This window comes from Podarcis vaucheri (assembly GCF_965113315.1).
Source record: "Podarcis vaucheri genome assembly, chromosome: 2".
Lineage (NCBI taxonomy): Eukaryota > Metazoa > Chordata > Lepidosauria > Squamata > Lacertidae > Podarcis > Podarcis vaucheri.
Window position 1 is genome coordinate 131939841 of NC_138760.1, and position 27502 is coordinate 131967342.

General features: G+C 47.4%; 2 protein-coding genes across 8 annotated transcripts; one reads left to right on the forward strand and one right to left on the reverse strand.

The window, feature by feature from the left end:
- Positions 1 to 33: 33 nt before the first annotated feature.
- Positions 34 to 8681, forward strand: LOC309525777 (uncharacterized protein). Of its 3 annotated transcripts, none has more exons than XM_082211317.1 (5): positions 34 to 111; positions 1312 to 1450; positions 1580 to 1706; positions 5823 to 5900; positions 6081 to 8681. In XM_082211317.1, exons 2-5 carry the CDS (start codon positions 1376 to 1378, stop codon positions 7715 to 7717), a joined length of 1917 nt encoding a protein of 638 aa, XP_082067443.1. In that variant the 5' UTR covers positions 34 to 111; positions 1312 to 1375; the 3' UTR covers positions 7718 to 8681. The 3 variants fall into 3 exon arrangements, with proteins under 3 accessions (XP_082067443.1, XP_082067445.1, XP_082067444.1); XM_082211318.1 differs by lacking the exon at positions 34 to 111 and adding an exon at positions 619 to 812; XM_082211319.1 differs by lacking the exon at positions 5823 to 5900.
- A 9942-nt stretch (positions 8682 to 18623) lies between these two features.
- On the reverse strand, positions 18624 to 27484 carry LOC309525836 (uncharacterized protein). Of its 5 annotated transcripts, none has more exons than XM_082211453.1 (2): positions 27447 to 27484; positions 18624 to 20691 (listed from the first exon to the last, which is right to left on the reverse strand). In XM_082211453.1, exon 2 carries the CDS (start codon positions 20541 to 20543, stop codon positions 19755 to 19757), a length of 789 nt encoding a protein of 262 aa, XP_082067579.1. In that variant the 5' UTR covers positions 20544 to 20691; positions 27447 to 27484; the 3' UTR covers positions 18624 to 19754. The 5 variants fall into 5 exon arrangements, with proteins under 5 accessions (XP_082067579.1, XP_082067575.1, XP_082067576.1 ...); XM_082211449.1 differs by lacking the exon at positions 27447 to 27484 and adding an exon at positions 23625 to 24050; XM_082211450.1 differs by lacking the exon at positions 27447 to 27484 and adding an exon at positions 22369 to 22477.
- Positions 27485 to 27502: the final 18 nt, after the last annotated feature.

Here is a 27502-nt window from a genome sequence, read left to right on the forward strand (position 1 = left end):
GGGTTTTTTTGCAGGGGGAGGGGGGAGGGAAATGGCAACGTTGGAGGGGAGGGGGTGGGTCTCAATGCAGAGCCCCAGAAGAGAAGCTGGCCGGTTGAAGGGGAGAAAGAGGTGCAGCATATTTGGGCGTGGGAGGAGGGTGAAGGATTTGCTTTTCCTCCCCCTGAATCTACAAACAGGGCAGCTGGGAGGGGAGGGGAGGAAGGATTTGGGGAGGGGGGTGAGAGGCAAGTAGGATCCGTTTAGTGGGGGGGGGGGTCCAGGCAATCCGGCTGCAAAATAGGGCCCTCTTCCCCCAACAGGGTTTGCATTGCAAGATCCTCTTTGAAGCAGAGAGATCAAGCCAACATCCCTAGGGGATAGGAGGGGGCGAGGTGGGGGGCTGCCAGAGACAAACCCGCCCCCATGCAACCTAACTGCAAATAGGTTTGCAGCCCCATCCTGTGCAAGCTTACTCAGAAGTCAGTCCTACTCCATTCAAAGGGGTTGCAGCCCCATTCCACCTAGTGATGCTCTGCTGAACAGCCTGCATCTCCCCTCTCACCACTGCCCCCTCTTGCCTGCCCACACCCTCCATTGCTCCTTCCAGACTCTGCCTCAGTGGGCTGGGGGGGGGCTGCTTTGGTGCAAGGAAACAGCTGGAGAACAGAGACACCTTTTGATTTGGAGAGCGGGAGAGCTTGAAGTAGATTGGGGGGGGTGTGAGAGAGAGGACAATGTCAAGGGAAATCGGCCTCTGGAGCTTCCTTGGTAAGAAAGAGGCTGATGTGAGAAGGAGGCAAAAGGAAACAATAATTTGCCTATTGAGAAGGGTAAGCGAATTCCAGATAATGTCTACCTTTGCTTAATATTTGTTCCCTGTCAAAGGTATGCCATCTGTGTAAGGTCCTGGGCCACAGAGAGGTTAGGCTGATCTCAACCAGAGCCAGGGCTTTTTCGGCTGTGGCCACAATCAGGTGGAACGCTCTGTCACAAGAGACTAGGGCCCTGCGGGACTTGACATCTTTCCGCAGGGCCTGCAAGACAGAGCTGTTCCACCAGGCCTTTGGCCAAGGCACAGTCTCACCCCCTCCTTCGGTAATCCTCACAGAACTCTTGCCCAATGGTTGCCATTAATTTGACTTTGAATTGATATTAAAATGAATCGATTTTGGAATGTTGTGTTACTTTTATTGTTGTTAGCCGCTCTGAGCCCGGCTTCGGTTGGGGAGGGCGGGAAATAAATAAATAAATAAATAAATAAATAAATAATAATAATAATTTGTCTCCCACCCTAAATAAATCTGTATTTCTCCATTGCTCACATCAAAGAGCTGCTCCCTGCTTTGAAGTGCATCTTGGCAACAGGTGAGGGAGTCCCAGAAGTGGAAGCACAATGGCCTCAGAGGCCCTGTTTGGACCATCCCTTCTTCAAGGTGGAGTGGAAAGAGGAGCCAGGCAGCTTCCTCAGGTAGGGAAAGAGCAACAGGAGCAGGGAGGAGGGAAGAGGCACAGATGGGACCACCCAGCCTCCCTCTGTGTTTTGTGGGGATGATGGGGATCTAAGAGAAGCTCTGTCTTCTTCCTATTCTTCTTCCAGGCCCTCTTGACCTTTGAGGAGGTGGCTGTGTTTTTCACGGAGGAGGAATGGGCGTTGCTGGATCCAGGCCAAAGAGCTTTGCACAAGGAAGTCATGCAGGAGAATTATGAGATGGTGGCCTCTCTAGGTAAGGGCACGTTTTTATCCCTCTTGGCTGTTAGACGTTGGAGGTGTGAATCTGCTGTTTGAGCCCTTCATTCATGCCATGTAGGAACAAGCAGTAACCATCGAAAGACCTCTTCTCAAAGCAGTTGTCTTCTATTCTTTTTAAGCCACCCAAGTTTGTGGCCATCACTGCCCCCTGTGGGAAAGTTCCCTAGTTTAACTATTCACTCTGTTTGGAAGGACCTACTTTTATCTTCCAATATTCTGTCATGTGACAAAGACACATGAGAGCAGAAGCAGCAATGCACGCTGGGGAGTGCTGGGACTGCGCCATCATTTGGACCTACTAAAGTTATTCAGCCCTAACTGCTAAATGCGGAGTCACTCTGACATGTGACTCATTCTCCTTATAAGTAGCAGCCATTTTCTCTCTGTGTTCTCTGTGTAAGATTTCATATCATACACATGCAGCCCACTACCAAAATCAGCACAATCACTTTTGTGATTTGTCCCCACAAAACACTTCGTCATAGTTTCTTCCTGACTATTCAAAGGGCCTTTGCTGCACAATACCAAATGTAAGAATTCACTGATAAATGTATCTATGTACTGGCTGATTGGGAAAACTTCAGAAATTCCTATAGACATGTGAGATCAGCTGCTCAGCAGCCCCTCTGCCTGAGGGATAATCCCTGGCATCCTGATACCTGAGTGCCAGACGGGTAGCCATTCCAGAAATAGCAAACCCAGATGAAGACAAAAGGGTGTGATAAACTTTGCTGGGAAACAGGGAAATGTAAATATCTTTTTTGTTACACTTGATGGGTGTTTGGTGGAGGGCAAGGGGAACCATGGGGTAGTGTCCAGGATGCTCAGATTACTGCCACCAGACCTCCCTTTTCATGATGTAACCATGATGTAGTTTGGAGGGGGTGTAACATGGGGATTAAAGGTAAAGGGACCCCTGACCATTAGGTCCAGTCGTGACCGACTCTGGCGTTGCAGCGCTCATCTCGCTTTATTGGCTGAGGGAGCCGGCGTACAGCTTCCGGGTCATGTGGCCAGCATGACTAAGCCACTTCTGGCAAACCAGAGCAGCACATGGAAATGCTGTTTACCTTCCTGCAGGAGCGGTACCTATTTATCTACTTGTACTTTGATGTGCTTTTGAACTGCTAGGTTGGCAGGAGCAGGGACCGAGCAACGGGAGCTCACCCCGTTGCGGGGATTCGAACCGCCAACCTTCTGATCAGCAAGTCCTAGACTCTGTGGTTTAACCCACAGCGCCACCCGCGTCCCTTACATGGGGATTAGCATCTAATAAAAGTTGGGGTCTTCTTTTGTTCGGGGCTTCCATCTTGTTTCACCTGGTGGCAGGTGGGAGTCCTGTCCCGACAGTCTTCAATCAAGACCAAGCCTACTGGCTGCTGTTTTGCTCTGGTATTCCTGGCTGATGTCCTGGTTTTTTGTCCAAGGGAGCCCTCAGATTTCTCCGTTAACACAGTCAAACTGTTTGGAACCATGTTGATTATGAAGAAGTTTATTTTAACTCAGTAAAGCTCTTATTCTTTCACTTAAAAACTCTGCATTATTAATTTACGCTGCGCGTCACATTCAGCATAAAGGAGTTGCTGCATCCCCTTCATCGTTTTCGTTGTCCATTTCCAAACCTCCTCCAACTTTATACTTATTCGTTCTGAGGTAAGGGGGCCAGAACCGCATACAGTATTCCAAATCAAAATATTAAAATGCTACAAAGCCAGTTTGCAATGTTAATAAATCAAGAAGTGGAATGGAAAGAATGGAACAGAAAAATTTCAAACGTCCTAATAAATCAGGAAAACGGTTGGCTTGGCAGATTAAAAAAAGGAAAGTGCAAAATACAATAAATAAAATTACAGTGGAAGGAAAATAAATAGAAAATCCAAAAGAAATCAGGAAAAGTTTTGTGATTTTTTATAGACAGCAGATTTTTTCAGCAGGGGGCCGGTCCACTGCCCCTCAGATCTTGCGGGAGGCCGGACTATACTTTGTTGGGAAATGAACAAATTCCTATGTGCCACAAATAACCCAGAGATGCATTTTAAATAAAAGGACACATTTTACTCATGTAAAAACATACTGATTCCCGGACCGTCCGTGGGCCGGATTTAGAAGGCGATTGGGCTGGATCCGGCCCCAAGGCCTTAGTTTGCCTACCCATGGCTTAGAATCATAAGAGTTGGAAGGGATCCCACAGGTCATCTAGTCCAGTGACAGATGTCAAATTAACCAGCCTGTCACTTCCATTCCCTTTTTCTAAAAAATAAAATGAAAAATTATTCCATTGGCTACTTTCCAATCCTCAGATATGTCCAAGGGACAAATTACATACCGAATATAAGCTGCACCCGCAAATAAGCCACACGTTTAAAATTCATGGGGTGGGGGAGATAAAAAGACAATATCTGAATATAAGTCGCTCCCTTAAAATTCAGCAGGCATTCACACATGTTCCATTTTACTGTATGTCTGTTTCAGCTGCAATATTATAAAAGCCATTTTTTGTAATATTGCAAATTTAAGCAGCACTTTAACTTTTCACTGTTGGGGGGGGAGTGCGGCTTATATTTGGGCCAATATAAGCTCCTGAAAGGGGACGCGGGTGGCGCTGTGGGTTAAAGCCTCAGTGCCTAGGACTTGCCGATCGAAAGGTCGGCGGTTCAAATCCCCGCGGCGGGGTGTGCTCCCGTTGCTCGGTCCCAGCGCCTGCCAACCTAGCAGTTCAAATGCACCCTCGGGTGCAAGTAGATAAATAGGGACCACTTACTGACGGGAAGGTAAACCCCGTTTCCTTGTGCTGCGCTGGCTCGCCAGATGCAGCTTTGTCAAGCTGGCCACGTGACCCGGAAATGTCTTCGGACAGCGCTGGTCCCCGGCCTCTTAAGTGAGATGGGCGCACAACCCTAGAGTCGGACACGACTGGCCCGTATGGGCAGGGGTACCTTTAAGCTCCTGAAAAAGGCTAACTACAGTGGTACCTCTAGTTACGAACTTAATTCATTCTGGAGGTCCGTTCTTAACCTGAAACTGTTCTTAACTCGAGGTGTGCTTTCGCTAATGGGGCCTCTTGCGGCCACTGCACCACCAGCACACGATTTCCGTTCTTATCCTGGGGCAAATTTCTCAACTTGAGGTAACTCTTCCAGCTTAGTGGAGTTTGTAACCTGAACCATTTGTAAGCTGAGGTGTTTGTAACTTGAGGTACCCCTATAGTTAATAATAATAATAATAATAATAATAATAATAATAATAATAATAATATAATATAATATTTATATCCCGCCCCCCCCCAGCCGAAGCCGGGCTCAGGGCGGCTAACAGCAATAAAACAGTACAAAACAGTACAAAAGTATAATAATAATAATAATAAATAATAATTTCTTTTATATTATTATTATTATTATTTTCAACACACTTTTAAGAGTACAGTCATATATTGGGTTACAGACGCTTCAGGTTGCGCGTTTTCGGGTTACGGATGCACCAAAACCAGGAAGTACAAGAAAGGGTTACTTCTGGGTTTTGGCGCTCGCACATGCGCTAAATCACACTTTACGCATGCGCAGAAGCGCCGAATCGCAACCCGCGGGTGCGCAGACGGGTTGCAAACGCTGTGGGTTGTGAACGTGTCTCCCGCATGGATCACGTTCGCAACCCAAGCATCCACTGTACCTGTTTCCCTGGAGTTTTTTACTTTAGTTTAGCATGGGTCAGTGACAAATTTTCAAGTGATGTATCTGGTCCGGATATGTGATCCCTTTTCATTGGATCATTGAAATGTAGAGTTGGAAGGGACCCCAAAGGTCATCTAACCCAACCCCCTGCAATGCAAAAATCTCAACTCCTGCATCTATGACAGGTGGCCACCCAACCTCTGCTTAAGAACATGCAAGGAAGGAGAGTCCATAACCTCCAGAGAGAGACTGTTCCATTGTCGAACAGCTCTTACCGTCAGAAAGCTCTTCCTGATGTTTAGTCGGAATAATATTATTATTATTTTGTATCTTGGATTTGAGGTCATAGGTATATGCATTGATTTGAAATGGCTTTATGTTTTGTGGCCCAAAGTAACTAATATTGTCTCTTTCGCTGAAAGAATCAGACGTCAACTCCTGTTGGGAAGAAATACAAGATCCATTTCTCCATAACCCCAAAGAAGGGGAGATATCAGCAGGTAGGTGATATTCAGATATTCAGAAGCTAACTTCAGATTCAGCTGAGGAGGGAGAGAAGTAGGGAGACATGCTTGAAAATGGTAAAATCAGAGAAGCTGAGAACTGGGCCTGAATTACAATGAGAGTCTCTGCTTTACTTTGCAATTTGAATGGCATTTTCTTTTTCTGCCTCAAAACAGGTAATGGGCAGAAGAGTGAGAAATCTGATGAGCCATCCATGGTGTCTGTAAAAAACATGGAGCATGAAGCACAGAAAGAGACCTTTGTAAATCAACAATCAACCGAAAAGTATGTAGGAAATATGTGGAAGAACTGGAAAAAGAACTCCCTTACTACTCAGGATATTGGTGTCCATGTATCCCTGAATCCACAGGAAGAATGCACAGGAAGTAGCAGTGTAGAGAGTGGAAAGAACTTCAGTCAGAGTGGAAGCATTAGTTTACATCAAAGAACCCAAACAGGGGAGAAAGTGTTTCAATGCACAGAGTGTGGAAAGAACTTAAGCAGTGCTGGTAACCTTGTCAAGCATAAAAAAACCCACACAGGGGAGAAACCGTTCAAATGCATGGAGTGTGGAAAGAGCTTCAGCCAGAGCGGAAACCTTATTGCACATCAAAGAACCCACACAGGGGAGAAACCATTTAAATGTATGGAGTGTGGAAAGTGTTTCAGTCTCAATCACCATCTTATGTTACATCAAAGAACCCATTCTGGGGAGAAACCACATACATCCATGGAGTGTGGAAAGAGCGTCTGTTCGAGTAGTGTCCTTATTTTGCATCAAAGAACCCACACCGGGGAAAATCCATTTAAATCTATGTTGTGTGAAAAGAGTCTCAATCACCATCTTACTTTACATCAGAGATCCCACACTGGGGAGAAACTGCATAAATGCAGGGAGTGTGGAAAGAGCTTCAGTCATAGGAGTAACCTTAGTTTACATGAAAGAACCCACACTGGGGAGAAACCATTTGAATGTATGGTGTGTGGAAAGAGCTTCAGCCAGAGTGGAAACCTTACTGCACATCAAAGAACCCACACAGCAGAGAAACCATTTAAATGTATGGTGTGTGGGAAGAGTTTCACTTTTAGTCACTCTCTTACTTTACATCAAAGAACCCACACCGGGGAGAAACCGTTTGAATGCATGGAGTGTGGAAAGACCTTTAATTGTAGGAGTGCACTTACTGTACATCAAAGAACACACACTGGGGAGAAACCATATGAATGCATGGAGTGTGGAAAGACCTTTCGTCGTAGGAGTAACCTTACTTTCCATCAAAGAGCGCACACCGGGGAGAAACCATTCAAATGTATGGAGTGTGGAAAGAGCTTCAGACATAGCGGAAGCCTTACTGCACATCAAAGGACCCACACTGGGGAGAAACCATTTCAATGTATGGAGTGTGGAAAGAGTTTTAGTCTCAATTATTATCTTACTTTACATCAAAGAACCCACACTGGGGAGAAACCATTTTTATGCATGAAGTGTGGAAAGAGCTTCACTTGTAGGAGTGCGCTTACTGTACATCAGAGAACCCACACTGGGGAGAAACCGTTTGAATGCATGGAGTGTGGAAAGGGCTTCAGTTGTAGGAGTGGACTGACTGTGCATCAAAGAGCTCACACAGGGGAAAAACCATTTCAATGCCTTGAGTGTGGAAAGAGCTTCCATCGTAGGAGTAACCTTACTTTACATCAAAGAACCCACACTGGGGAGAAACCATTTAAATGTATGGAGTGTGGAAAGAGCTTCAGCCAGAGTGGAAACCTTGCTACACATCAAAGAACCCACATAGCAGAGAATGGAGCATGAGAAGAGCTGCAATGTACTATGATGTAAGGTTTTGTTCCTGCTTGGTGAGAAAAAACCATCAACAGTGAAGCCTAATGGAACCGAACTGCCAAAAGTACAATGTATGGCAGCTATGTTTCATCTTAGAGTTATGCAAAGTAATCAATACACATTCATAGCCGCCATAATTGATTATAAGGGGGAAAGAATAAATTCCTAGCACTGCTATGTTAAGTGCCTGAGGCAGTATCCTCACTCTGCCTAATGTTTGGGCTGGCCCTGTTTGAAATTTGGAATGGGGCACAGATTTGGTGTAAATCCAAGTGGTGGAAAAGGAGATAAGACAAAGCGTAGCTCCTTGGTCAGAGGTGTGGCTAAAGACACTGTTCTACTGCCATCACCCTTTCCTTTAAGGAAAATGGTCACGTATCTCAGGTATCACAAGGCGACTACAAGCAGCGATCGATTGACTTGCACTTGATATGAGCATTGTGCATCATGACAAGCCGGAAGGGGGCAGATTGGGGAGGGGGCAGGCTTATGAGTGCTTCACCATCATACGCCAATTGCAGATGGCTTGTATTTGGGGTCTTCTGGTGGCTTAGGATATCTACTTGGGAAATGTGATATATTTGACTTTGACTCTACATGTTGAAAAAGAGCCACAGGCCACTCCCTCCAAAGAGAAGGGGGGGCAGGACCTTAAAACCTGAGCTGCCCTAGCAGCTTTAATCCCACCCCTTTTCATGACGGTGTTCACAGTGCATCTTCCATACCAGCGAGAGACTGGCCATTTGCTGTGTTGCGCATTAGTACACTAGAAATACTATACTGCTTGTGAATAGGCTATGCTTAGTCCAGGTAAAGAGCTACAGCAGTCTGCTTTGTTTTGTAATCTTTAACCTGGGGTGGTGGTGTTTTTTTGTTTTGTTTTTTCGCTTTTGGGCCTCCTACCTTTTATTCTAAATAAAGTTTCACAATCTGACCAGCTCTTCAGACTGTCCTGTAACTGGGGCTATTTTGAGTACCAACCTTTAGTCTATTCAGAAGCATATCAAATATCAACATAAAGGATGTTTAGATTAAAACTGCTGCAGTGGTAGCCTAATAATATTTATTTATTTATACATACATACATACATACCCCGCCCATCTGCCCGGGTTTCCCCAGCCACTCTGGGTGGCTTCCAACAGAATATTAAAATACAATACAGTGGTACCTCGGGTTACATATGCTTCAGGTTACAAACGCTTCAGGTTACAGACTCCGCTAACCCAGAAATAGTGCTTCAGGTTAAGAACTTTGCTTCAGGATGAGAACAGAAATCGTGCTCCGGCGGCATGGCAGCAGCTGGAGGCCCCATTAGCTAAAGTGGTGCTTTAGGTTAAGAACAGTTTCAGGTTAAGAACGGACCTCCAGAACGAATTAAGTACTTAACCTGAGATACCACTGTAGTCTATTAAACATTAAAAGCTTCCCTAAACAGGTCTGCCTTCAGATGTCTTCTAAAAGTCAGATAGTTGCTTATTTCCTTGACATCTGGTGGGAGGGCGTTTCGCAGGGCGGGTGCCACTACCAAGAAGGCCCTGTGCCTGGTTCCCTGTAACTTCGCTTCTCGCGGTGGGGAACCGCCAGAAGGCCCCTGGCCCATCCGGGTTGAACGATGGGGGTGGAGATGAATCCAAAACGTTTGGTTACCTCCACATTTGTCAGAGATAAGTTTCTCTTTTGGATCAGTGGAAATCTGATTTGCTTTCTTTTCACATATACAAATCTCTTACAAATCAAATTTCCACTGTTCCAAAGGAGAAATTTATCTTTGACAAATGTGGAGGTAACCAAACGTTTTGGATTCATATTACCAAATTCTCCTCTTGAAAAGGGGAGAAGGGCTACACATTTTGCCATTTTGGTAGCGCCAACTCAGTCTCATAAAGGATGCTTAGTTTAAAGCAGCTGAATGTGTCGCCTCGAGTGGTTTATGGGGTGTCACACCACCAATTTGCTGATAGCATCAAACTGGGAGGGGTAGCTAATAACCAAAAGCCACACCCAGTGGGAGGCTGATATAAGGAGGCGGCAAAAAGAGCAAAGAATTTGCTTTTTTCAAAGGTGGGAAGAGGCCACTTTCAAAATTCAAGGATGTGGGGCTGACAAGCTGGGGTTGCCTTGCTAGAAAGTGAACACCCTGGCTGGAAATGCCCATGTTGGGGCAGGGAGAGGAACCAGTGAGGGTTGGCTGTGCTGCTTTTGTGCCCCAAAACTGGGAGAGGCACATTTTGGATTTCCTGAAGCCTGAAAAAGCACCTGCTCACTTTCCCTTCTGGAAGGGTAATGGGTGCATTGGTGATGGGATTTGAAACTGATTAGAGTCTTAAGGACCTTTTAAATAGCCTCAAGACTAGAGGAATTAAATGAATGCCCCCTCCTCCCCAACTGGACGTGGGGCAAAGTGGGAGGAGGAAACGGGTTCCCCCCTCCAGTAGATTTTGATGCTCTTTCTTTCCTGAGAGAGATCAAATCCAGGGTGCAGGATGGGCCCAGTGCAGGCATAAAAGCATGTTTTGGGGGGCGGGATTGCAATGCAATGCAGCGCTGGTGGGATGTGGAGACGGAAAGAGAGAGCAAACAGGGAAGCTGCCTGACAGGTGGGGGGGGGAGGGAGACCCCCAAAATGAAGGGGGGTGGGTGCACACCTGATTCGTCCTCGGGGAGAAGACTCAGGGATTCTTCCTGAAGGTGCATATACACAAACAGGTAAATGATCTTGAAAATGCTAAATGCCTGTATTCCATTTCCAACTTCCACTTTGATCTTTTACATAAAGGTAAAGGGACCCCTGACCATTAGGTCCAGTCGTGGCTGATTCTGGGGTTGCGGCGCTCATCTCGCTTTATTGGCCGAGGGAGCCAGCGTACATTCATGTGGCCAGCATGACTAAGCTGCTTCTGGCGAACCAGAGCAGCGCAAAGAAACACCATTTACCTTCCCGCCGGAGTGGTACAGTGGTGCTTCGCAAGACGAAATTAATCCGTTCTGTCTCTTCGTCTTGCGGTTTTTTCGTCTTGCGAAGCACGGCTATTAGCGGCTTAGCGGCTATTAACGGCTTAGCGGCTTAAGAAAAAGGAAACAAACTCGCAAGAACTCGCAAGACGTTTTGTCTTGCGAAGCAAGCCCATAGGGAAATTTGTCTTGCGGAACGACTAAAAAAACGGAAAACCCTTTCGTCTAGCAAGTTTTTTGTCTTGCGAGGCATTCGTTTTGCGGGGCACCACTGTACCTATTTATCTACTTGCACTTTGACGTGCTTTCGAACTGCTAGGTTGGCAGGAGCAGGGACCAAGCAACGGGAGCTCACCCTGTTGCGGGGATTCGTACTGCAACCTTCTGATCGGCAAGCCCTAGGCACAGTGGTTTAACCCACAGTGCCACCCGCGTCCCAGTCTTTTACATACTCTTGATGTAATTCAGGATCAGGACAAGGGTCCATCTTCCTGCATCCTGCTCTCCCAGTGGGAAACCAGATGCCCATTTGGGGAATCCTGGATGCTTTGGGAACTTCATCCATCTCCCATGAGCCAGCCAGCTGTTCCTGGTGTCTCTCCTGATTGAACACAAATGGCTTGGCCTTTATATATTTTGCCTTTTTCTGAGTTTACCTGTATTCATAGAGTTGTAGAGTTGGAAGGGAGTCTGGAAGTCTTCTAGTCCAACCCTCTGCAATGCAGAAAAATGCTTAGCTGTCCATGGAGGCGCAGGTCAATTCTGTGTCCAGGGCAGCTGTCTACCAGCTCCATCTGGTATGCAGGCTGAGACATTTTTAAATCTCAGCTTATCCGTAAACTCAATGCAAACCTGAGTCTCTCAGCAAGGGAAACCCTGTGTGGCAATACCTAAAGCCCATAATATGTATCCAAAATGATTGGTTATCTTTACAATTGTCAGAGGGAAATTTCTTTTAGATCATAGGAAATCTGATTTCTAGGGAAACGTGTATAGGTGAAAAAAAACCAGTAGTTCTAAGATGAAGGCTATACATTCAGCTGTTTTGCTCCAGACATCCTTTATGTTGATATTTGATGTGCTTGTGGGTAGGCTAAATGTTGGTACTCAAAAGAGTTTCAGTGACAGTGTTGCCGGAAAAACCCCTGTTCTTCCTGGTTCTTACCAATCAGAAACATGAGAGGAGAGTCAAAAGTTCCTTTATTTTGCTGTGCAGCAGAGTGTTTCAAAGAGATTGTTCCCAAAGTCTGGACCCTAGGGCGTTGCCCGCAGGGGTCAGTTTCACAGACAAAGAAAATAATACAAAACCAATTATAAGTCGCCCAAACTTCTCATTCCCTTATTTGGAAAATAAGCACCCTGCTTATTGAGCCTCTGCCCGCCCCCCTGCCCCCCCTTATAGAGCCAGTGTGGTGTAGTGGTTAAGAGCGGTAGTCACGTAATCTGGGTAACCGGGTTCGCGTCTCCGCTCCTCCACTTGCAGCTGCTGGGTGACCTTGGGCCAGTCACACTTCTCTGAAGTCTCTCAGCCCCACTCACCTCACTGAGTGTTTGTTGTGGGGGAGGAAGGGAAAGGAGAATGTTAGCCGCTTTGAGACTCCTGAAGGGGAGTGAAAGGCGGGATATCAAATCCAAACTCTTCTTCTTCTTCTTCTTGCTGTTGGCTGCAACTGCGTTCCAAGCCTGTAACCTTAATTCTGCTGACATAACTCTTACCAAACTTCAACATACTACTGTGCCTGCGCGTCCTATAGCCTAATACTGCTGCTTTATTAATACTGCAAAAATAGAGGCTCATTGTGTAGCCTTTCTAGGCCCTTTAACCATGGGTAGGAAAGCGTTGCGTCCGGGGAGAGACAAAAGAGTCAAATGACACCAAGGGGTTAAATCCAGAGAAAGAGCTTTTCTGCCATTCCTGGGGGGGCAGGGGGGCGGGCAGAGGCACCTGTGTGATGGATTCACAAAACAGGCAGCTGAAAACATTTTACAAGCAGGTTTTTATCCCCCTTTTTTCCTCTCCCCCTTCATAGGTTTACATAGAAATGTTTACCTTGTTCCCTGGCTCTGTTCCCAGAAGAGAGTGTGCAACAAGCTAAATGTGCTATTGCCAAGGTCAGTTGGCCTGAGAGCGAAAGGCATTGTTTTAATTCAGCTACCTTTGTTACATAGAAAATGCTTAGCTAAAAGCTTTTTTAGCCTTAGAGAAAATGAAAAGTGCAGTTTGAAAAGTGCTTGAGGCTTTGAGGCCTGGTTGGGGGGGGGGGGAATTCACAAACAGATTTTTAGGGTAACCTAACTGACTGTCCCCCTTCAATTGTTAGTCAGGAAATGTTCACTTCCACAACAGGAAATGTCTGCTCCTCCAGACTGCTGTGCCTGCACTTTCGACCCCTTACTTCATGCGTGCAGGCAATCTTTGAAGGGAGACTGCTTGTGCATTTATGATTACAGGTAGGGGCAGGGTGTACTGTGTCCAGGGCAGCTGTCTACCAGCTCCATCTGGTACGCAGGCTGAGACCCTACCTGCCGGCAGACTGTCTCCCCAGAGTGGTGCGTGCTCTAGTTATCTCCCGCTTGGACTACTGCAATGTGCTCTATGTGGGGCTACCTTTGAAGGTGACCCAGAAACTACAACTAATCCAGAATGCGGCAGCTAGACTGGTGACTGGGAGCGGCCGCCGAGACCATATAACACTGGTCCTGAAAGACCTACATTGGCTCCCAGTATGTTTCCGAGCACAATTCAAAGTGTTGGTGCTGACCATGAAAGCTCTAAACGGCCTCGGTCCAGTATACCTGAAGGAGCGTCTCCACCTCCATCGTTCTACCCGGATACTGAGGTCCAGCGCCGAGGGCCTTCTGGCGGTTCCCTCACTGCGAGAAGCCAAGTTACAGGGAACCAGGCAGAGGGCCTTCTCGGTAGTGGCGCCCTCCCTGTGGAAGACCCTCCCATCAGATGTCAAGGAGACAAACTTTTAGAAGGTATTGTTTAGGGAAGTTTTTAGTGTCTAAGGTTGTAATGTGTTTTTAATATTCTGTTGAAAGCCGCCCAGAGTGGCTGGGGAAATCCAGCAAGATGGGCAGGGTATGAATCATCATCACCACCATCATCATCTCCCCTTTCCTCCAAGGAGGTCAAGGTGACCTCTGTGGTTCTCCACCTCTCTTTTTATCCTCACAACCACCCTGTGCTGTGCTGCAGTGGGTGGCCCAAGGTCACCTAGTGATCAGATGGCAACCCTGGTCTCCCAGGTGCAACACAGGAGCCACTTGCGGCACCTTGACTTGGCATTAATACATTTCGTTAGGTCTCAGAAGCCCAACCTTTTTTCTGGAAAGCAGCTCCAATGCACAGCAAGCTGCCTTCTAGGGAGTCAGGTAATTGGTTGATCTAGGCCAGGAATCTCTTCACTGACTGGCAGCAGCACCCGGGATTTCAGATGGGTGATTCTTCCCATATGCTGATGGTCCCCTTTCCATCTCTCCCAACAGATGTGGCTTCGAACAGGGGAACCAGTCGCCACTTGCCCTCAGCGCCCAACACACTTCCTAGCCAACTTTGTTGCTTTTGCATGTATTTTGCATCTTTTTCTTTGAAATAGTAGCATAGGCTAGCATTTTATCTTCTTTTATTTTTTAAGAAGCAGAAGCACTGCTGTGTGTTGCCCTCGCAAAAGGATGGGTTCTCTGCTCCCCCGGGGGTGGACTTAAAATGTACAGTGGTGCCTCGCAAGACGAAAAGAATCCGTTCTGTGATTCTCTTCATCTAGCGGTTTTTTCGTCTTGCGAAGCAAGCCCATTGACGGATTAGCAGATTAGTGCTATTAGCGGCTTTTAGCGGCTTATCTGCTGATCAGATCAGCTGATTAGTGGCTTAGAAAAAAAGGGGGAGGGGAAAAAACCACCAGGAACTCGCAAGACATTGTCGTCTTGCGAAGCAAGCCCATAGGAAATTCGTTTTGTGAAGCACCTCCAAAACGGAAAACTCTTTCGTCTAGCGAGTTTTCCGTCTTGCGAGGCATTTGTCTTGCGGGGCACCACTGTAGTGATTTGAACAGGCAAGATGTGGGCGCAGCTGATCGCCATGGCGGACAAACAGGAAGTCGACAAATGTAGATATTTTAGAATTAGAAGGTCCTAAGAATAGGTTTGGATGGCATGCATATTTATGGTTCGAAAAAACAAAGATGCATAAAGCTTTTCAGAATCATACACGTATCTTTCGCTCTATAGAACGCACCCGACCAAAGCGCACACCTAGTTTTTTGAGGAGGAAAACAAGAAAAAAAATATTCTGAATCAAATGTTGTATAAACTACTGTATTTAATAAACAACCAGTATATCAGAATCATATTACAGCCATGTAAAGTGAACAGCAGTCAACAATGGCATTAAGAACCATCATCACTGTCATTAACAAATGAAGAGAGACTTTTAAGGTTTGAGTACTCTTCTAGTCTTCTGTGAACCCCAAGAACTCATCACTGCTAGAGTCAGAATTTATGAAGCTCAGTTGCTCACAATCACTGACATCACTTTCTTCGCTATCTTCATGTAAAATACCATCTTCGTTTGTTCTTCTTCATGTAAAATACCATCTTCGTTTCCATCCAAAGCATTGCTAATGCCACATTTTTTCCTCTCAGTCCTCTTCCTCCCCTCTCTCAGCGAACAGCCTGCTCGCTGCTCGCAAACATTCCCTTTACTTGAATTACAGTCAAGAAACAGCTGAGCAGAGCCTCTCAGCGGTGGGCTTGGGAGGCTTTCCTCCCCACTTTTTTCTCCCCCTCCCCAAGCAGAACAGTCCCCTTTTCCAGCCTCCTCTCCATCCCTTTCACCCAAACTCCTCAGGTGATTTCCTCCTGCAATTTCTCCCCTTCCCTGCTCCCTTCTCCTTTGCCCTCTACCATGACTCTCCACTCACGGCAACCTACGGTACCTCCTCTCCCTTCACCCAGCTTCTTGGTCCCCCTCCTCTCCATCCTCTTCCTCCCCTCTCTCAACGAACAGCCTGCCCACTGCTCCAAACATTGAGGGGGAAAGGGCAGGCTGCTGGCAGAGCAGCACCCCCACCCCCATTCAGCAGCCCAGGCGCATGGGGCAGGCTGCGCTACTCCAAAGCTTCCTGGGGCTGCAGGAGGAAGCTGAGGCTGCTGGCAGAGGAGCGCGGCTCCACCACCACCACCAAAGAGCAGTCCAAGAGCGTGCCGCACTCGGCAATTTGGCTCTAGGGACCACACATTCGCTCCATAGGACACACAGACATTTCCCCTTACTTTTTAAGAGTAAAAAAGTGCGTCCTATGGAGCGAAAAATACGGTAGTAAGAAAATCAATTTTTAGGGTATGGGAGAAGTATAAAAATCCATTTGAGGAAAAACCACCTAGGTGGCTTTCCCCTTTGGAGGCAATACAGTGGTACCTCGGGTTAAGTACTTAATTTGTTCCGGAGATCCGTACTTAACCTGAAACTGTTCTTAACCTGAAGCACCACTTTAGCTAATGGGGCCTCCTGCTGCCACCGCACCACCACCGCACGATTTCTGTTCTCATCCTGAAGCAAAGTACTTAACCCGAGGTAATATTTCTGGGTTAGCGGAGTCTGTAACCAGAAGCGTATGTAACCTGAAGCATATGTAACCTGAGGTACCACTGTATCCCTGAAAAAATTGAATATAAGAAGTAATTGGCCAACATATAAAGGTCTGTTAAGTTGAAAATCACTTAAAATTAAAAGACTTTGAAGATATAAAGGAGGCTGTAATATATTGGTAACAGTATTAGCAATTAAATGATATTTTTAAGATAGATAAAAAGAAAGGTTTTAGTTATGAGATACCAAGATTCCAATAACAACTTCTAGAAAACAATATTAAAATACTGTCAAAAATGTCTAACTTGCTCCTGGAATGGAACACAAAAGATGAAAAGGTTAAACTGGTAACGATAAATTGGGCAAAGAATTTAGGACATAACATACAGATGGCAGATTGGGAGCTTTGGAAAACAGATTTGAAGTTTACAACATGTACGCTGAAAGAAAATTGTATGAAAATGATGTATCGGTGGTATTTGACTCCTACTAAGTTAACTAAAAGGTACAGAACAAGTTCAAATATCTGCTGGAAGTGTAAGGAAAAGGAAGGAACCTTTTATCACATGTGGTGGACAGGTAATAAAATCATTTTGGGAAATGGTATATAATGAATTGGGAAAAAAGTTTTAAATAACTTTTCTTAAAAAAAACACCCAGAAGCTTTTGTATTAGGAATTATAGGTACCGAGATCCAAAAAGAACAGACAAGACTCTTTATGTACGCGAAAACTGCTGCACGGATGCTACTAGCCCAAAGATGGAAGGAAGAAAAAATCCCGCCCAGACTTTAAAGCAGACTTAGAATGAATATTGTTATTAAGACCCGTGTAAGGGAAGGGGGGAAGTTAGGAGATTCAGTGAATCTCAACAAATGATTATATAAATTTATATTTGTAAAAACAAAAAATTTACAACCCCCCCAAAAAAACCCAAAAGATCTGAAGAGGGAAAGAACCCCCAAATATCTTCAAAACCTGTAGTCTGTGGGCCTGGCATATACCTGATGCAAACTTGTACCAAGGGCAGCAGAGGAGTTCAGGATGGAGCCTCACCTGTTGTATTAAAGGTAAAGGACCCCTGACAGTTAAGTCCAGTCGCGAACGACTCTTGGGTTGCGGCGCTCATCTCGTTTTACAGGCCGAGGGAGCCGGCGTTTGTCCGCCGCGCAGACTGTTTTCCCGGGTCACGTGGCCAGCATGACTAAGCCGCTTCTGGTGCAATGGAACTCCAAAATCAGAGTAGCGTACGGAAACACTGTTTACCTTCCTGCCGGAGTGGTACTTATTTATCTACTTGCACTTTTTGGTGTGCTTTCAAATTGCTAGGTTGGCAGGAGCTGGGACCGAGCAATGGGAGCTCACCCCATCGCGGGGATTCAAAACGCCAACTTTCTGATCGGCAAACCCAAGAGCAGGGGTCAGCAAACTTTTTCAGCAGGGGGCCGGTCCACTTCCTCAGACAGACCTTGTGGGGGGCTGGACTATATTTTGGAGGGGGAAATGAATTCCTATGCCCCACAAATAACCCAGAGATGCATTTTGAACAAAAGGACACATTCTACTCGTGTAAAAACACGCTTATTCCTGGACCATCCGCGGGCCAGATTTAGAAGACGATTTGGCTGGATCTGGCCCCTGGGCCTTAGTTTGCCTACCCATACCCAAGAGGCTCAGTGGTTTAGACCACAGCGCCACCCGCGTCCCAACCACCTGTCGAATTAAGTCATGCCAATCCTTTATACCCAGGCCATGGGCTGGATCCACACAGATATAAAACACACAAGGAGGGACACAATAAAAAACTCCCAATGCAATTTAAAATTGACTTTGGGTTTCTGCTGTACAGTGCGATCTGGTTTCAAATTTCTATAACACATTTATAACGCTATGATTGACCATTATATCCGAGTCCATGCCTTACAGAAATAAACCAAAGGATGCGTTCAGCTTGAAACATTATTTTTACATCAAATGTTATACTCAGTACTGTGAGATACAACGTTCCTTTCTTTAAACACACATTTACACAACTTTACATACTGTTACAAAAGTCAGGTCCCTGCCCCTCTCTCTGCTGAGTGTTGGCAAAAGTTCATGGGTTCTGTTTTCCTTTGGTGAAGGGAAGACACGGTGGCGACTGTCGTGACTTCAATATACAGTGGTGCCCCGCAAGACGAATGCCTCGCAAGACGGAAAACCCGCTAGATGAAAGGGTTTTCCGTTTTTGAGGTGCTTCGCAAGACGATTTTCCCTATGGGCTTGCTTTGCAAGATGAAAACGTCTTGCAAGTGTTCCGGTTTTTTTTCGCTCCCCCCCCCCTTTTCTAAGCTGCTAATAGCCTTTTAGCCGCTAATCTGCTAAGCCTTTAATAGCCGCTAAACCGCTAATAGCGCTAATCTGCTAATAGGGTTGCTTCGCAAGACGAAAAAACCGCTAGACGAAGAGACTCGCGGAACGGATTAATTTCGTCTTGTGAGGCACCACTGTATGTGGTTTATTCCCCTATTTACACCTTCAATCTGCATGGAGGATGTCCAGATCTTAAAGCACGGTCCTCTCAAGTGTGGTTTGTACTCCACAGCAATGCATCTCTGTAGTCCAAGGCATCTCTGCCACCACCCACCCTACGCAAAGATGGATCTGGGCTCTTCACCCTGCTTCTTCTTCCCCGCAACCAGACTCCCAGACTCCCTTTCCCTGTCACCTCAAAAACATAGTTACCTGGGCAACCTTTAGAACAGAGGTGTCCAACCAATGGACTGTGATCAACAGGTGGACCGCCAGTGTGTTATAGGTCGATTGAGGGATGACATAAAGTGATAATTCAATGTAAAAGAGCCCCACCCCCCTTGGTATATTCCTACCATGCATGCTTTGCTGCTTAAATTACCTCTAGTGTTATTTGTCCCCCAAAAGCTCCACTAGTCTTGCAACCCGCCCCCCCAAAGCCTCTCCCCCAAGGAAGCCTCCCCCCATCCACCCCACGCATGCTCCCCCTTCCATTAATGACAATGGGTAGATGACTGTCAGTTTTTTTATACTGGGAGTAGATCACAGTCTCTTGGGAGCTGGACATGCCTGCTTTTGAACATCTGAATCTTCAGTCCAAGATGGCCCAACAACTCATTTTGTCACATTAACAGGTTTCCTCTTCACTAAGCCAGCCAGGAATTCTGTCTAGCACAGCTCTGCAGCTTCGACTTTATTCAATCCCCTGGCATTTATTCATTTCTAGGGTTTAGTGGGGTCCCCCTCTAAAATCTATTATACAAACACCAGAACTCCACATAAACCTCCTGCACTTACAATTGACTTTCTCCCCAATGAGAGTATGTGGACGTTTTCTGAGCACCCCATTATAAGTGAAGCACATTCCACAGTCCTATTTAAGCGGTTTCAACCATTTGTTTTTGTTGGTACTTTCTAAGTCTTCCACTCTGAAATAAGCTCTTTCCACGATCAATACATTTTAAGGTTCCTTCCCAAGTGAGACTGTTGATGCTTTGTAAGGCCTCCACTCTGACAGAAGCTCTTTCCACACTCCATACATCTGAATGGTTTCTCACCAGTGTGAGTTCGATGATGTGAATTAAGGTTTTCACTGCTATGGAAGCTCTTTCCACACTCCATACATTTATATGGTTTCTCCCCTGTGTGAGTTCGTTGGTGTCTTGGAAGGTTGCTACTATGTCTGAAACTCTTTCCACACTCCATACATTTATATGGTTTCTCCCCTGTGTGAGTATGTTGATGTATTCTAAGTTTGTTCTTATAAGAGAAGCTCTTTCCACATTCCGTACATTTAAATGGTTTCTCCCCTGTGTGAGTTTGTTGATGTCTTCGAAGTTTTCCATTAACTCTGAAGCTCTTTCCACACTCCGTACATTTAAATGGTTTATCACCTGTGTGAGTTCGATGATGCACTTTAAGGGTTTGACTATGACTGAAGCTCTTTCCACACTCCATACATTTATATGGTTTCTCCCCTGTGTGAGTTCGTTGGTGTCTTGGAAGGTTGCTACTATGACTGAAGCTCTTTCCACACTCCATACATTTATATGGTTTCTCACCCGTGTGAGTTCGGTGATGTATATTAAGTTCTACACCGCGATTGAAGCTCTTTCCACACTCCATACATTTAAATGGTTTCTCACCTGTGTGAATCCGTTGATGTTTTTGAAGCTGCCGACTCCCACTGAAATTATTTACGTACTCCATACCTTCCAATTGTTTCTCCACTGTGTGCATTCGTTGATATGCATTCACTGACTGTAGTACATTCTACATTCCACACCTTTAAATCGTTTGTTTGTATTCCCAATGAAATTTCAAATGGTCACCCAAAATTCTGATTGTCTTCTCCACCGTCTGCTTTGGAGTGGGAGGAATGTAAATCCTGTAAGGAAGAGAACAAAGGTGGATATTAAAGGTCCAGAGGCCTGATTGTGGGGAAGAAGGGAAAGGGGAGGACACCAGAGAGAGGAGGCGGAACCAGGGGTGTTTCATCAGGAAGAGATTCAAGAGGTGAGTATAAAGAAGAAACCAACCTTCTAACCAGGGTCATTGTACCTGGCTCCCTTTCCGACTCAGAACCTGAGAGACACTCCCTTACGGAATATCCCCAGGCCATCTTCTGGAATATAAGCAAGGCATCTTTGGGAATGTTATCCAGACTTCCATTTAGTGTGCGAATCTTGGATTTATATAGTTGTTGGAGTACAGATTTCAGTCGTAACCCCTGATTCAGTCATTATACACCTTTAGGAACCAGGCAAAAACATTCCTTTTTAACGAGGCCTTTGGTTGATCGCATTGACATCCAACACCCTTTTAGAATGTGGCATATTTTTTTTTTAGGGGGTGTTATTGGGTTACTGCTTTTGGTTTGATTTTATATGTTGTGGTCTTGTTTTGAACCACCCTGAGACCTCTGGGTATAGGGCAGTGTATAATAATAATAATAATAATAATAATAATAATAATACCTCTGAAGACCCTTTGGTATCCATTTCCACCTTGAACTTCCAAGTAACATTGAGCTCTGCTGAGGTTTCTCTGAAAATACTAAATACCGTATTTTTCTCCCTATAGGACGCACTTTTTCCCCTCCAAAAATGAAGGGGAAATGTGTGTGCATCCTATGGGGCGAATGCAGGCTTTCGCTGAAGCCTGGAGAGCGAGAGGGGTCGGTGCGCACCAACCCCTCTCGCTCTCCAGGCTTCAGGAAGCTATCCGCAAGCCTTGGGAGCTTGGTGGGAGTGCCCACTGGGCTCCCAAGGCTTGCGGATAGCAGCCTGCATCCCGAAGCCTGGGGCACGCTGTGCAGTGTGCCCCGGGCTTCGGGCAGATATCGGGCAGCCCCACAAGCTCAGGGGACAGCGGGGAGGCGCAGCGTCGCCATCCCACTGTTCCACGACCTGGTTTGGAGGCTGGCAGTGGGGAGAAGCGCGCTTCTCCCCACCACCAGCCCCACAAGCTCGGGGGACAGATATCCGCAAGCCTGGGGAGACCAGCGCGACTTCCCGCTGGGCTTCCTAGGCTTGCGGATAGCAGCCTGTTCTGGGGACTGGGGTCAGGGGAAGCTCGGGCTTCCCCTGCCCCAGCCCTGCGCCTAGGGGGGAAAATAATTTTTTTCCTTTATTTCACCCCAAAAAAACTAGGTGCGCCCTATGGGGCAAAAAATACAGTTTCTGCATTCCGTTTTCTCCTTCTTCTGTGATATTTAACATCTTCCTGGTGCATTCATCTATCTCTGCTCTCCCTATATATTTTATCGGGGTTTTTTGTTTCCCTTGTCATTTACTAACCCCCCCCTTTCCTGCAAAGAGGTAGGTTAGGCAGAGAGGCAATGTGCCCCAGGGAGCTTCAGGGCAGATGGGGGGGAAGTTTAACCCCCTGTCTCCCAGGTCCTTGTCAGACACTCATTCTTCTCAGGCTGGGCTCATTTACTGAATTCATATACTGAATTCACAAGAGGCTCCAACTGTTGTGATTAAACTGCTGCCTCCAACTGCTACCTCCTAAAGCAATCTTAGAAGTATTGTTATTACTCTTACATTTATCTATACCCCACCTTTTTATCCTGACACGGACTCTGTCACTTGCTCCTCTCTTCTCCCGGTGGACCAATGGCTTGACTTGGAATAAGGAAGATCACAGTGTCTGGAGATGCAACAGCTTGCATGGAACAAAATGCAGGGAAGGAGATTCAGCTTCTAGGGAGTATTGAAGGAAGGCAGGCGGGTGGGGTCACAGGGTGGCATAATAATAATAATAATAATAATAATAATAATAATAATAATAATAATAATAAATTTTATTTATACCCCGCCCTCCCCAACCAAGACTGGGCTCAGGGCGGCTAACACCAGGTATAAAAACAATTGATTAAAATACAACATTAAAATGCAGCCTCCTTTCAGTAGAAACTCAAATCACAAACTTTTGGGGGATGAAAACATCAGGTCTTCCCCAAGGCCAACTATCCAGACTGGTCCTACGTAGGCCAGACAAAAGCCAGGGAAGCCCCCAAACAGGAGTTCCATCACAGAAGGAGAAAGGAAAAAGGAAAAGAGGGGAAGGGGATCAAGTTGATTCCAAGCCAAAGGCCAGGCGGAACAACTCTGTCTTACAGGCCCTGCGGAAAGAAATCAGATCCTGCAGGGCCCTGGTCTCTTGGGACAGAGCATTCCAAAAAAAGCTCCGCCCCAGCTGCTTGGGGGGGGGGGAGAGTTGCTATGCTACTGCATCCAGGAAAGAAGCGGGAGGGGAAATTGGACCCCCCCCCACACTGATTTTTCAGGAATCCTTCTCTAGGTCAACTTCAAGAGTGGCAGATTCCTGGGCAGGACTGAGAAGCCAAGGCAGCCCCTCCAGGCATCCCCGAACAAGGCCATGTTTCTCTCCCCCCCCCCAAACGATTATCGGCTTGGATTCTCAGCCCCAGGGATGCTGCCATTCAACCCTCAGACATCATCTGCCCCCTCTCTTCTCCGGAGTCTCCCCTACACTGAAAACTCCCCCCCCCCCGGCACGGCTCGCCGCTTGCCCTGCTTCAGAGTGGGGGCCCTTGGGGGGGCTTCAAAGGGGGCGGTGCAAGGGAAACCCTGCAGGTGTTGGGTCCCCGCTTTTGCAGCTGCATTGCATGAATCGAGCCCCCCGGAGAAGAGCTTTATGGGGAGGGGGGACTCTGGCCCTTGCTCTCCACCCCCATCGCCCCCACCCCGCCCTCGTCCCAGGACAGGAGATTTTTCGGAGGGGGGGGAACAGAGAGGGGTCTCTATGTCCTTTTCCTCCCCCTTTCCTCCCTCCCCCCCCCCGAATTTTTACCTCTTTCTCCTCTCTCGCCATCTGCGTCCCCCTTTCCGAAATCTCTTGCTTCCCCAAGGGCTCCTTCTGCCCCACTTCCTCCTCCCCATGCCTGGGAGTAGCCCCTTCCTCTTTTCGCATGGGAGCCAGACATGACGGCGCTGCCTTCAGCTTCCTCCTCTTTGGGCTCCCTTGCGTGGTTGCCCAACTCCACGCCCACCCCATTGACCAGGATGGGATGGGGGTTGTTGCAGGAGGAGGAGCACGGCAGGATCAAGACCCTTTGGGCCCTGAAGGGGAACAGAAACAGACTCCAAACTCTCCAGGTGGCATCATTTTCCAGCCGCTGCCTTGACCACCGAGCAGGGAGGGGAGAGATGCTCTTGGGCTGAAATTTTCCTTGCAGGATCCCCAAAATGGGCATCTGGTTTCCCACTGGGACTCCGGGAGAGCAGGATTCGGGGCGAGATGGGAGCAACTGGCCTGATCCAGCTACAGGGACCTTCTTGTGTTCTGTGTGTTTGTGTGTAAGAATCCCTGGGTCTTCTCTGCCACGAGGACGAATCAGGTGTACATCCACCTCCCTTCATTTTTTGGGTGTGTGTGTGTCTTTCCCCACCTGTCCAGCAGCTTCCCTGTCTGCTCTCTCCCCCCTCCCCCAATCATTGCATTGCATTAGCCCCATCCCCACCCCCCAAAAAACCAACAGGGGGTGGCAGGAGGTGGGAAGGGGCAGGGCAGCTGGTCTGGTCTGGAGAAGCCCTGAGGCAGGGAGGGTCAGTATCCAGTAACCCTTTCAATCCCATTGCAGGGTACAGTGGTGCCTCGCAAGACGAAATTAATTCGTTCCGCAAGTTTTTTCTTCTTGCGAGTTTTTCGTCTTGCGAAACACGGTTTCCCATAGGAATGCATTGAAAATCAGTTAATGCGTTCCTAGGGAAACCGCTTGCCAGGCTGGCGGTGCGGAGAAGGGCTTTTCTCCGCACCGCAAGCCTTCAGGACAGGTACGGGAACAGAGGGGAAGGCGCGCAGCGCTTCTCCTCTGTTCCCGGGGCTTGCGTGGGAGGAGGGTTTTTCCTCCCCACCGCCAACATTCAGAACAGCATTCTGAATGTTGGCGGTGGGAAGGAAAACCCTCCTCCCACCCCAAGTCTTCAGGACAGCCATCCGATGCCGGGCTGCGGGAGGAGGCGTTCCCCCCCCGGCATTGGAGCTTCCTTCCGATGTCCGTTGGAGGGAGGAGACGTTTTTCCCCCCGCCGGACATCGGAGCTTCCTTCCGATGTCCGCTGGAGGGAGGAGACGTTCCCCCCCCCCGCCGGACATCGGAGCTTCGTTCCGATGTCCGTTGGAGGGAGGAGATGTTCCCCCCCCGCCGGACATCGGAGCTTCGTTCCGATGTCCGTTGGAGGGAGGAGACGTTCCCCCCCCGCCGGACATCGGAGCTTCGTTCCGATGTCCGGCGGAGGGAGGAGACGTTCCCCCTCCCCCGCCGGACATCGGAGCTTCGTTCCGATGTCCGTTGGAGGGAGGAGACGTTTCCCCCCCCCCCGCCGGACATCGGAGCTTCGTTCCGATGTCCGGCGGCGGGAGGAGGTCCGAGGACAGTGGGGAAGACGCGCTGCGCTTCCCCGCTGTCCCGGAGATTTCCCTATGGGCTTCGTCTTGCGAAGCAAGCCCATAGGGAAATTCGTTTTGCGAAGCACCTCCAAAACGGAAAACCCTTTCGTCTAGCGGGTTTTCCGTCTTGCGAGGCGTTCGTCTTGCTGGGTACCACTGTATTGTTGCAGGAATTTATGTATAGGTTTGAGGAGGAGGTTGCCCCTCCAGCAGATATCATACACATGCAGCCCACTACCAAAATCAGCACAATCACTTTTGTGATTTGTCCCCACAAAACATTTCATCACAGTTTCTTCCTATCTATTCAAAGGGCCTCTGCTGCAGAATACCAAATGTAAGAATTAACTGATCAATGTATCTATGTACTGGCTCACTGGGAAAACTTCAGAAATCCATATGGACATGTGAGATCAGCTGCTCAGCAGCCCCTCTGCCTGAGGGAGAATCCCTGGCATCCTGATACCTGAGTGCCAGACAGGTAGCCATTCCAGAAATAACAAACAGAAATTTGTGGCACAGTGGGAGGCCCCATTAGCTAAAGTGGTATTGAAGGGTACAAGTTAGGTTACCCTAAAACCTGTTTGTGAATTCCTTCCGCCCCCCCAACCAGGCCTCAAGCATTTTAACTAAAAGCATTTAGTTAAGCATATTGCTCTGTTGCAGCAAAAGATAGCTGAGAGAACAATGCTTTTTTGCTTCCCAGGTTTTCAGTGACCTTGCTTACCAGATTGCAACAGTGAAAAAGAAACAATTCTATGGAAGATTGTTTCTGCCAACATTCGTGTGCAAAGTCATGAGAGAGGGAGGGGGAAAAGAGTGGGACTTGGAAAATGGATAAAACCTGCTTGTAAAAATGTTTTCAGCGTACAGTGGTGCCTCGCAAGACGAAATTAATTCGTTCCGCAAGTTTTTTCTTCTTGCGAGTTTTTCGTCTTGCGAAGCACGGTTTCCCATAGGAATGCATTGAAAATCAATTAATGCGTTCCTAGGGAAACCGCCTTCAGACTAGGTCCGGGGACAGTCTGTCCCCCGACCTCTTCTGAAGGCTGGGGGGGGGGGGACAAGGGCTTTTCTTCCCACCCCCAGCCTTCAGAAGGCTGTTCTGAAGGCTGGTGGTGGGAAGAAAAGCCCTTCTTCCCACCTCCCGCCCCGCAAGCTCCGGGGACAGGAGGGCTTTGCTGCCGACCGCCAGCATTTTAAAAGCCCCTGCTGTCCCGGGGCGATTTTAAAATGCTGGCGGGCGGGAGCGAAGTCTCTGCTGTCCCGGGGAGATTTTAAAATGCTGGCGGGCTCCTGCCATAGGCGCGCGTCACCTCTCCAGCCGGGAGAGGGTCGCAGGGGGCTGCTTTAGCCCCGCGCGCGCTCTCCCAGCTGGAGAGGTGACGCGCGCCTATGGAGGCTCGCGGAACGGATTCTTTTCGTCTTGCGAGGCACCACTGTATTTTGCTGGAATTGTCCAGAACACCCCACCTCCAAAGGCTGTGTACGGAATATACACTTAAAGCAGATTCTTTCCTTCAAAGAATCCAGAGAACTATAGTTTACCCCTCGCAGAGCTGCAATTCCCAGAACCCTTGACATCAGGCTGAGCTGATTTCCAACTTTCAAGGGTGGCTAAGTGGGCACCTGCTTTCTGCCAATCTCTTATACTCGTGCCATGGGCTGGATCCTTAGATATATACATATATATATACAATTTTATACATATATATTTATATATAAATATGGCCTTTGGTTTGGACTCAGTCTGACCCTTATGTTGCCCTCCCCTTGTGGTCTTGATCTATTCGTTTCTTTTAAAATGAGGCTGCATTTTAAATTGCATTTTAACCTGTATTTTAAATCGGTCCCCCCCATTATGTTTTTACTGTGATTTTATTGGTGTTAGCCACCCTGAGCCCGGCTCTGGCTGGGGAGGGCAGGGTATAAACAATTATTATTATTATTATTATTATTATTATTATTATTATTATTATTTCCTCCCATTTTCACCTCGCCCAGCTTGCAAATTAAGAATTTGAAAGAATATCCTCCTAGTGAGCTGTGGTGCCTTCAAATTCTCTGGATGGCCCCCATTCGGGAGTTCCCTGGGTGGGAAACCATGTTTTTTTTGGGGGGGGGTGGCTTCAAAGGAGACGGCGCAAGGGAAGCCCTGCAGGTGTTGGGCCGCCGCTTTGCACCTGCAAACTCTGCCCTCCCTCCACCCACGCGCCATCTATACCTCTTTGTCCTCTAGAGGGGTTCCTTTGGCAAACTTCCGACCAAACTTCCGGAGAG